The 10,296-nt window shown below is 40.3% G+C and overlaps 3 protein-coding genes across 5 annotated transcripts; 2 read left to right on the forward strand and 1 right to left on the reverse strand.

Moving 5' to 3' along the window:
- Positions 1–564: 564 nt before the first annotated feature.
- On the forward strand, positions 565–2,019 carry LOC6506152. Its single transcript, XM_001958417.3, has one exon. The coding sequence runs from the start codon at positions 589–591 to the stop codon at positions 1,933–1,935; it is 1,347 nt and encodes a 448-aa protein (XP_001958453.1). The 5' UTR covers positions 565–588; the 3' UTR covers positions 1,936–2,019.
- Positions 1,972–3,758, reverse strand: LOC6493796 (T-cell activation inhibitor, mitochondrial). 3 transcript variants are annotated; one of them, XM_032454158.1, is made up of 3 exons: positions 3,521–3,758; positions 3,030–3,460; positions 1,972–2,969 (listed from the first exon to the last, which is right to left on the reverse strand). In XM_032454158.1, the coding sequence occupies exons 1-3, from the start codon at positions 3,603–3,605 to the stop codon at positions 2,025–2,027; spliced, it is 1,461 nt and encodes a 486-aa protein (XP_032310049.1). In that variant the 5' UTR covers positions 3,606–3,758; the 3' UTR covers positions 1,972–2,024. The 3 variants fall into 3 exon arrangements, with proteins under 3 accessions (XP_032310049.1, XP_001958452.1, XP_044570871.1); XM_001958416.4 differs by having other exon boundaries at positions 1,972–2,972; positions 3,521–3,756; XM_044714936.1 differs by having other exon boundaries at positions 1,972–2,972; positions 3,030–3,464; positions 3,521–3,756.
- Positions 3,759–3,979: 221 nt separating this feature from the next.
- Positions 3,980–4,521, forward strand: LOC6506153 (U6 snRNA-associated Sm-like protein LSm5). The gene is made up of 3 exons (XM_001958415.4): positions 3,980–4,140; positions 4,203–4,399; positions 4,452–4,521. Exons 1-3 carry the CDS (start codon positions 4,092–4,094, stop codon positions 4,479–4,481), a joined length of 276 nt encoding a protein of 91 aa, XP_001958451.1. The 5' UTR covers positions 3,980–4,091; the 3' UTR covers positions 4,482–4,521.
- Positions 4,522–10,296: the final 5,775 nt, after the last annotated feature.

A 10,296-nucleotide genomic window follows, 5' to 3' on the forward strand; every position in this document is an offset into this window, starting at 1 on the left:
AACATTTATTCCAGACGTCAGCCACGGAAGAATGGCGCGTCCATTGATTATGGAGCCATGGCTTCGGAGTAGCTGGAGCCAGGAGCTCGATAAGCAGGTCCGTACCATGCCCGCTTGGGCGGTGAACGAGCTATTCGGCCCACACGAAGTAGAGCAGACGGAGTCAGGTCCGTCCTTCGACTTAGTTCGGGTTTTACCAAAGCGAATGTCTCCAGGGCTCGGCATAAAAGGATGCTGATGGATCCAAGCGCACTTTGCCCAGAATATGCCGTCGCCGGAAGATAGCAGACTCCTTACATATATTAAGAAGTTTCTTAAAATCCTCTTTATCACACGATAAATGGTGTAAATGGGCCACTTTATATACATAGGTGATGCAATGCAATTATATATAGGCATATCCGTTTATTATCCGCTTGTTTTCCCCCAAGTGCAAAATGCAATTAAACGTTGTGTGCTTTTATCGGCACAAGGGTCAACAAGAAAATCCACGAGCAAATATCCGATTGATCTACAAACACTCTACCAACTCGAAACTTACCTATAAAAGCCTTGCCCTTTTGGGGGCACTCATCCAGTTGGACTAGAATGGCATCCGCAACCGTGTGGCTGATTCTCATCTTGGGACTTCGATGGAGCGGCGCTCTGGACAGTCACACCCCAAATAATGACAGCAAACTTTTGGCGGCTCTCAACTCAAGTGCTCCGGCTCAGGAGGTGTTGTTCCACATCGACATATGGAGAAACGAAGCACCTGTGTACAGTCACTTTGATGTCTGGACAAACGAGGCGGCTGTTGGGGCTCTGGCACCAGCTGGGTCATCCGCTCTGGAGTCGCTTATTCGTGCTGAAGTGGGTGGAGACTGGGAGAGAGGCAAACTAGTGCTCCAGTTGGCCAATGAGGCAAAAACACTGGAACTGAAGGAGGCCATTTACACGGCTCTCTGGAAGGAGCTGCAACAGACGAAGCAAATCTACGATCCCATGAAGATTCTCCAATTCCATGAGCAGTTGCGTCTCCACACAGATGTGCCCCAGCATCTTATGGAGCTTATCTATCAGGCTTTTGTTCACCGCAGTGCCCAATTTTTGGAGGCACCCTTTCACACCAATAGTCCTGCAGCCACCTTCCCGTTAGTCAACTCCCTGATGGAGCGCCTGACCTTCAGCACATTGGATTACCTCAGGGACATCCTGGAAGTCCTCTACAATGCAGTTCTCGCTCTGGAAACCCCGTTGAGTGTGGTGGAACGACTGGCCAATTTTACGACCAATTTAACACAAATGGCTCAGGCTAATCTTCAACTGCTTGCCCGGGAAGAGCTAAGGCGCGAAGATCCAAAGGTTCAGTTAGCCTTGCAAAGTAATCTTAGGGATTTACTGGAACAACCAGGATTCGAGCAGGAAGTGGCGGTCTCTCTTAGGACGAAGATATATGCCCATCTTCCCAAAGACGAGCAACTCCTGTACACTGCTCGCAAAGTGTGCATCCGGAACGTTACGGACAACACCTATATCTACGAGTGTCCCCAAACATATTTAATCTGCAGCAACGCTAGAGATCTGAAGAAGGCCGCCTATTTTATCCAACGAGAAAATAGCCTTGACAGTCGCCCCAAGTTCGCCTTCTACAGTGCCTACTGGAGAAATCGCTACATCCTCATGGAACCCTCTGCTCAGACAGGACCCAATGCCAATCACTCCATTACCAAGAATGTCTATAGCCGGAACAATATCAATTGGTGGCGAGTAGTTTACGAAGTCGACGGAATTTCATTGTATGATGCTGTCTCTGAAGGATCAGTGCTGTGCGGCGGAGATCCAGCACACTGGGATAGTGAGGAGCACCACGTATACACCCGGCGGGCATCGGAGTTCGCTGCCCATCGCGGCGAGTGCACCTGGAGCCTGGAAGACTGCAGCGACGCCGCCTAGCTGGCAGACAACCGATTCCCTAATCTTGATAACCAATTATTATACCTATTTTTATTTTGACTAATAAGGCACATGAGAAAAGTATTCTTCTACTTCGACTTGAAGTCCCAAGGTATGCACACGGTTCCATCCGTCAAAACGGAGTAGTAATGGGTAATGTGCAGTTTTCCCTGCTGCAGTGTTTGAAGCTGCATTGCAGAAACATCCCTGAGAGCTGAAATCATTTTATCTGGCGTGATGGCATCGTCTTTGGTCAGAGCTTTTAGTTGGAGCTTCTTAACGCACGAGTCCATTAGCTCCTGCTCGACGTGCTTGTCCTGAGCGTACTTTTTCATCCTTTCCCTGGCCAGATTCATATTTTGGGCAATGAAATCCACCAAAATGGCGCCAGGACAAGTGGCGGGTGTAATAAACTGACCAGTAGGGCTAACCATCAAAGGTCCTGCTTCGGATTCCACAACGATGGTGAATTCTTTGAGCGACTCGGGCCATTCTTTCGGAAATTTTTGTTTCCCAAGATAATCGTTGAGCGATGTGGTAACTTTCATGAGGTGGTTGGCGTAGCCGCTGGCCTGTTGTTTGGGCATGAATTTTCTCCGACCGATTTGAATATCGAGCAGAACCCGTGACAGAGTGCGCTCATAGACAGGAACCACCTTTAAATAGGTGTCGTGGTGCGGAATGTTTTTAATGAAATCGATCCAGTTGTTAAGCACATCGCCGGTGAATAGCATCACATGTCCTTCCAGGCTGATACCCGTAAAGGGAGCAAAGACGACGATGCGTCCCTTAAGAGGAGCCAATTCCACTCCATGTGTATTAGCCAGTCGCTCGAGTGTTTTAAGGCATCCCCGATGGTGTTCAATGTTCCAGCCGCATTCGTATCGGGCATCGCGTAGCTTTAGCTTTGCCACCAGCGCCTTTTGGAGTTTATCGATTTCAGCCTGCAGCTCGGCCGTTTCCCTGGCGCGCTGTTTCGCTTTGCTGACGTTTTCCATCAACCATTTAGTAATGTCAGGGCGCTTGCTGGCACGCTTCTGGGATTATAAATGCTTTTAAATAATTTTTAAATATTTAACTTTCATTATTCTTACGTTCTTCACTTCATATTCAAAGTCGGCAAAGTCCTTGTCGTAATGATAGTCCTTCCCAGGCTGGAAGCCCATGCTGGTTCCTGAGCCCTTTGGCGGTTCGGGTTGAGACTTAATTTTCTTGACATACTCCGTTGATAGATTACAGGACTCTAGGAGGCCTTGGATGAATTTCTTAGGATCCCGGGTACTCTGTTTATCTGTTCGAATTTTAATTAATCGGAAGTTGTCACGCTTGTCCGCATCTGGGCTGGCGCGTACGTAGAATTTCAGCACCTCTGTGCCATCATTTTTGTGGCGTCGCTCGTACAGAGCTTCCAGATGCTCACTTAACAATTTAAGAGAGTTCTCATTAGTGTTCCGTTGCTCAGGATGCTGGGCGAAGAAATCCGGATGCACAGCAAAATAAAAGGGCCGCAGTGCCGTTGTCAGGTCTACCTTGAAAATCACATGATATCATGGATGTATCTTGGGACAAATGCAAATTTACTGACCTTGGTTCAGCGATCGACACAGAAGAAGGAAAGGCCGCTTGTCTGGCACGCACTTCCGGACTTTGGCTACCAGAGACAGGGACATTATGTAAGTGTAGAGCAGTGGCACAACCCTGCCCCTTTTTCCAGCTGTCCCGCATACGGCGGCGACTGATGTTTGCTCAAATTTTGAGATATAAAGTTCTGATCTTGAAATTATGAAAGGCAGGCAGTCGTCGTGACCGATAGTCAATATATCGATATGTTTTGTAAACAAACTATATATTGATATCGTCATAAAGTCTGCGATAGCAGGGGCAAAATCTTCCGGGATTTGAACCATTTAATAATATATGTAAAATATCTACATGAGCTGTAACACGATCAATTCTCATTCCATTTAAAAATTCACTTTATTTTCAATAAATATTAGATAGTATTTTATGTATAATACTGAAAGTATAATTTTTAACCGATGTTTTTAAAATATCGATAACATCTGGATGTTTCACCACCTCTATTGTTTACCGCAGCTCAAGTTTTAGACAAATTATATTTATTTCTCAAATAAAACGAAGTAAAGCTTGCAAAGATGACTGCTGTCCCGCCACCTGCAAATATTGCCACGCTCATGCCACTGGGTAAGTGAATGTTAGTAAACTATAGATCCGCCATGTTTGAAACATCCCTTGCCGGCTTCCAGAGTTGGTCGACAAATGCATTGGCTCGCGCATCCACATAATAATGAAGAATGACAAGGAAATGGTGGGCACTCTTTTGGGATTTGATGACTTCGTAAACATGCTGCTGGACGATGTGACGGAGTACGAAAATACGCCGGACGGCCGCCGCATCACCAAGCTGGACCAGATTCTGCTTAATGGCAACAACATTACAATGGTAGGTTGATAACTCATTGTTTAAAAGGTGATTACTTATTCGATCGTTTCAGTTGGTGCCAGGTGGCGAGTTGGCGGAGTAGCAAAGTTCCATTTATAAAAACAAATATATTTTTAAAATAACCACGCTAGTTTTAATTCAGGTTGGGTTTCATATTTTTTTACAGAGACATGTGACGATTAACAGAGAAAGTTCTGCGGCGGTTCTGTTTAAAAATTGCAATTAGGACAAAAACCAACTTTTGGCGGCGCGGAAATTGATATACCCTTCCAGTTATATGACAGTTTATAAAATAGAATATATATCGCAAAAATCAGATAGAGTTGGCCGATCCTTATGAGAATTCTTTTATCAAATAAATTTCTTATAGAATAAATTTTGAAAAGGGTCCCAACCTTGTGAAAACTACCAAAAACGTGCCTTTTGCGATCGCTCAAAAAGTAAAATCTGTATTATAATTTTGGTCAAAAGTGTGAATGAGACATCTCCGACCCTATAAAGTATATATATTCTTGATCAGGTTCACCTTCTGAGTCGATATAAGCATGTCCGTCTGCCGTTTATACGAAAACTAGTCTCTTAGTTTTAAAGCTATCCAAATGAAACTTTGCACACATCCGTCTTTTATTTGCAGGCAGTATATAAGTCGGAACGGCTGGGATCGGCCGACTATATCCTATAGCTGCCATATAACCGATTGATTGGAAATGTCATAACTTTTAAATAAGAGTGTTCTTTAAGTTAGGGGGTTGAGACTTCCACACATGTTATATTTGGCCAAAATATCTTATGTAGAAAATTTCATAAGGATCGGCCGACTATATCCTATAGCTCTTATTTTGGGCAATCTTATCCGATCTGCCAAATTTCATAAGGATCGTCCGATTGGAAATGAAACAACCTTAACTGCAAGGGTATATCAACTTCGACTCCGGGAAAGGTTAGCTTTCCTTTCTTGTAGAAAATTTTGGCAGTTTTGGTATTGTCGCGGAACGGATAAGCTAATCTGTTAGATTATCGATTGTCAGTCAGTTTGAATTACGCGCCACTAGGGTGCACTTTCGTTAAGTATGTATTTGTGATATGTTCGTCAAATATGCGTCGCCTAGTTAGCGTCGAAGTGGAACGGTGGAATCGGAACACAGCAACGCACTTTTTTATTTTCAATTATTTTACTGTTTAGCCACTAAATTGATTGAAATAAAGTCTAGAATTGTTAAGAATTGAAGAATTTATAGCTTTTTTTTTTACTTTGGGCAGGATCTACAGCCTTAAAATACCATTAAAATACATTTGAAAAATTGGCCCCACACTGTTATGGGTCCTATCTCAGAAATAAGAGGAGGCCCCAAAAAGCCCGATATTGCAGCTAATAGCTCAATATATTGAGAATAAAACCTGAAAATTTCATAAAAATCGCTTCCTACGTTTTGGAGATAATCGGATAAAAGTGGGCCAATCTCGTTAACAGCCCATACAAAAATGACCACCAAACATTTTTTTAATATTGTGAAGCTCTAAGAGGATGCCACCATATGTACGGTAGTTGAGTCGATATATCACCTTTTCTAGTATATCTGGAGCAAAAATCATTCAAATTGCTCCCTACAATTTTGAGAAAATCGATTTACATGCTTAACAGCACAATGTTAAAGCTCAACAGTCACATGTGTTGGCCTATATCCAACACTGAATGGGCGCCATTCCCCATTTTCATTTTAGAGTTGGAAAGATGCCGATATACATAAACAACTGCGTATGTAGAAATAATTTATTAATTATTAATTAACAATTATATCTTGTATTATTTTTCAGAAAGTTGCATTCTACGAGTATGTGCCACGTCGTGGTCGCTGGGCCCCGGGTCCGGCAAGAGGAGCGCCTCGCGGACGTGCCCCGGGAGCGCCGCGAGGGCAGCCACGACGTCGGTCACGGCGTGCCCGAAATCCCAGCAGCAGCGGAAGAAGTCGGAAACCACTTTAAATAAAACGCGCCTATCACTCTACCTCAAAGGTGGTGCGGAAAAGAGTGATTTTTATTGAATTTTTGACCTTTTTATAAATTTAAAAAATATTTATTTAACTATTAAGACAACTGGAGTCCAAGCATTGGTCTTTATTAAAGAGTGTGTGCTATTTGTGCACTCTTATATAAAGGCTAGGGCTAAGCTGCACCACAAGATGGCTGGTGCAGTGGCCGACGAATGCTCCGCCAATCTAAAGGCGATTGAATATCTACAGATGCAGGGGATTCCTGTGCTGTATGATTTGCGGCATTTCCAGGACACACTGCAGAGAGGCAGGTATATAGATCAAATTTTCTGTCGTCTCTAAGTTGACCCCACGATTCCTGGGGACAATATGCAGAAAATTTTGAAGTTGACTGGAAGTATTATGGGGGAGGATGTTCCCATCGAATTGAAAGGAAGATACGAAGATGAAGTAGGTATTTGTGAAATTAATTTTAATAAATAAATATTAATACAAATTATTTAATTTCAGCTTCTCAGTATCGAATGCTTCCTGGGAAGAATTTTCAAATCCTTCCCAGGAAAGAAACTGAGGATGAGCCACATTAACTCCAATGTCTTCGAAAGAGTTGGGGCAGAGCTCGCTCGGTCCATCCATTCGGATGGGGAAGAATCATTCGAGAAGTTCAAGGAACTTCGAGACCCACATAAAGCAGTTGCGTTTATGGCAACGTTAGCTGCTGCGAGGTCTCAAATTATGCATACAAAACTAAGAAAAGTGTAAGTATTATTGAACGAATTTTGTATAAGTTATTAATTGAAAGTTTTTACTTTCAGGCAAAATACATTCACTAATTCCGAATTAAAGGACGACGAAGAGCTTCCTGGGCCGTCGAAGAGGCCCAAGCTCCAAACATGACAGGAAGGAAGGAAGGATGACCCTTGAGGCACAGGATCAGGAAAGTATAAATTGGACTAGGCCTCCAGGGGAAACCACTTAAAAAAAAAACGCGCCAATCACTCTACCTCAAAGGTGGTGCGGAAAAGAGTGATTTTTATTGAATTTTTGACCTTTTTATAAATTTAAAAAATATTTATTTAACTATTAAGACAACTGGAGTCCAAGCATTCGGCTTTATTAAAGAGTGTGTGCTATTTGTGCACTCTTATATAAAGGCTAGGGCTAAGCTGCACCACAAGATGGCTGGTGCAGTGGCCGACGAATGCTCCGCCAATCTAAAGGCGATTGAATATCTACAGATGCAGGGGATTCCTGTGCTGTATGATTTGCGGCTTTTCCAGGACACACTGCAGAGAGGCAGGTATATAGATCAAATTTTCTGTCGTCTCTACGTTGACCCCACGATTTCTGGGGACAATATGCAGAAAATTTTGAAGTTGACTGGAAGTATTGTGGGGGAGGATGTTCCCATCGAATTGAAAGGAAGATACGAAGATGAAGTAGGTATTTGTGAAATTAATTTTAATAAATAAATATTAATACAAATTATTTAATTTCAGCTTCTCAGTATCGAATGCTTCCTGGGAAGAATTTTCAAATCCTTCCCAGGAAAGAAACTGAGGATGAGCCACATTAACTCCAATGTCTTCGAAAGAGTTGGGGCAGAGCTCGCTCGGTCCATCCATTCGGATGGGGAAGAATCATTCGAGAAGTTCAAGGAACTTCGAGACCCACATAAAGCAGTTGCGTTTATGGCAACGTTAGCTGCTGCGAGGTCTCAAATTATGCATACAAAACTAAGAAAAGTGTAAGTATTATTGAACGAATTTTGTATAAGTTATTAATTGAAAGTTTTTACTTTCAGGCAAAATACATTCACTAATTCCGAATTAAAGGACGACGAAGAGCTTCCTGGGCCGTCGAAGAGGCCCAAGCTCCAAACATGACAGGAAGGAAGGAAGGATGACCCTTGAGGCACAGGATCAGGAAAGTATAAAGTGGACTAGGCCTCCAGGGGAAACCACTTAAAAAAAAACGCGCCAATCACTCTACCTCAAAGGTGGTGCGGAAAAGAGTGATTTTATATTATCTTAGCATTTTTAGTTGAATTTATTTTATTTTTATATTTTCAGCAAATAGGAATGGGAATTTAAGATGGACTCTAAACTTTGTTAAAATGGTTAAATTTTCGCCTTACCGGACAGATTTTAAATGTTTAGAAACAGACACAAAGAAGTATATGATTAAGATATATTTAAAATAAAAATCTATATTAAATTAATAATATATGTTAAATATTTAGAATTTTTAATAATATTAATAAGTCCCCCAAAAATATATTATAAACACATATGATTTTTTGGCATATGAACCTCCACGGGAGCCCCGAAAATAAGAGTTAAGAGCCTTTGGCATAGATCCTATGTTTTAAAACTGAGACAAAAAAAATGTCTTTCTTATTGCTCCGGCATTTGAACTCCACGAGTTGCTTCTAACTACTGACTTGATGGACTCCCAGTAAAATAGGCTTTAATTGAAAAATAGGTGCACCAAGAAAAACCCATTTTGCATGTGTAACCCTGTGTAACTTGTAACACCCTGTGTGACTCGTAACACCCTGTGTAAGTGTAATTCAGAGCCTCTGGAAAAACAGCTTTTAATGTTGATTGGAATAACTTTTTTAAAAGTTAAAAGTTTTCTTCAGTGGGTCTGAAGTTCCTCCGATAGAAATATTGGTTCACCGACTACGAATCGAAATTAAACAGTGCAAATTAAATCGATTTATTTTTCGTAAAACTGCGAATGATTACACAAAATTCCTCCTTTTAAGTTGATTTGGGCAAAAATGGTGTAATATCATTTAACCTTCAATCATTTATCCTCAATCTTTCCATCCCACCTATTGAAGTTTAATGATGAGCGCATTTTTATACTTTATCCACTATTTGGCGCATGGAAGAAATATAATCCACATATGGGTAATTCTCCCGAAAGGTCAACCGCGACAAAAAAATTCAAAGTCAATAAAAGAATGTTTTTTTCACACATTTTTATAGGGAACATATTAAATTTAACTAATTTAATAATATTTAACATTTACTTATTACACATTTAAAATATATTTTAATCCAAAGTCTCAAATGTGCGAAAGTTTAGTTTTTAGCATTTCAGCGGCACAATTTGTTTTACATAATTTTCGTAAAGAGAGTTCAACTGCATTGATATTCAATATTTGTAATATCGGCTAATAACCAAAGATTACAACAATAATGTAAATGAAACGATGCGATTGCTAATTACTAAGAATTTCTTATCAGATTATCAGTTTATTTCATTGTCGCGTGCGACATTGAAAAAGAACATTTGTTATCAGTGCGTCGAAGAAATTTGTCGAATGACCATCAAAACTTGGGTCCAAACATAAAATTGGATATTTAAGTATTAAAAAAAAATTTTTGTGAAATATAAGTAGTGAATTCGGTTATAAACGTTTTTTAAGTTAGTCGCGTGCAACATGGTAAAAAATTTTTTTATTTTAAAATTTTTTTTTTATTTTTTGTTTGCTTTTTATTAATGCAGATGAATGAAAAAAATAATAATAAAGTCAGCTGCAAGCGTTGGAGGCAAAATTTAAAAAATAATGACACCAATTAAAAAAAATTATATTATTATATTACATATATGTAATTATATTACTATCCTCCTTGTTTGTTAAGTTTGAAGCCTAAATTATTTTTTTTTAGCTCTAAATGAATTCTTATTAAACTTAGAATCTTCAAATTCACGTTTTATTATTTTAAAAGTACAAAAACAACTTAAAAAAATATGAGGGAAGAAACTGTCGCGTGCGACAGTGAATAAAATTGAATTTTAAAAAAACTACCAAATAATTTTAAGTGAAACAAAAAGAATTACTAAGATCAAATAATAAATCACGTTTTGAAATTGATTGCAGACAAATTTTCC

This window comes from Drosophila ananassae, chromosome 2R (genome assembly GCF_017639315.1).
Source record: "Drosophila ananassae strain 14024-0371.13 chromosome 2R, ASM1763931v2, whole genome shotgun sequence".
In the NCBI taxonomy this organism is placed as follows: Eukaryota; Metazoa; Arthropoda; class Insecta; order Diptera; family Drosophilidae; genus Drosophila; species Drosophila ananassae.

What these genes read in the sequence shown, in the direction of transcription:
- LOC6506153 (XM_001958415.4), top strand. Translation starts at nt 4,092, where the DNA reads ATGACTGCTGTCCCGCCACCTGCAAATATTGCCACGCTCATGCCACTG. An exon ending in TGCCACGCTCATGCCACTGG is followed by an intron (nt 4,141 to 4,202) that starts GTAAGTGAATGT and finishes GCCGGCTTCCAG; the next exon opens with AGTTGGTCGACAAATGCATT. An exon ending in ATGGCAACAACATTACAATG is followed by an intron (nt 4,400 to 4,451) that starts GTAGGTTGATAA and finishes CGATCGTTTCAG; the next exon opens with TTGGTGCCAGGTGGCGAGTT.
- LOC6493796 (XM_001958416.4), bottom strand. Translation starts at nt 3,605, where the DNA reads ATGTCCCTGTCTCTGGTAGCCAAAGTCCGGAAGTGCGTGCCAGACAAG. An exon ending in GTGTCGATCGCTGAACCAAG is followed by an intron (nt 3,461 to 3,520) that starts GTCAGTAAATTT and finishes TTTTCAAGGTAG; the next exon opens with ACCTGACAACGGCACTGCGG. An exon ending in TTGAATATGAAGTGAAGAAC is followed by an intron (nt 2,973 to 3,029) that starts GTAAGAATAATG and finishes TTATAATCCCAG; the next exon opens with AAGCGTGCCAGCAAGCGCCC.
- LOC6506152 (XM_001958417.3), top strand. Translation starts at nt 589, where the DNA reads ATGGCATCCGCAACCGTGTGGCTGATTCTCATCTTGGGACTTCGATGG.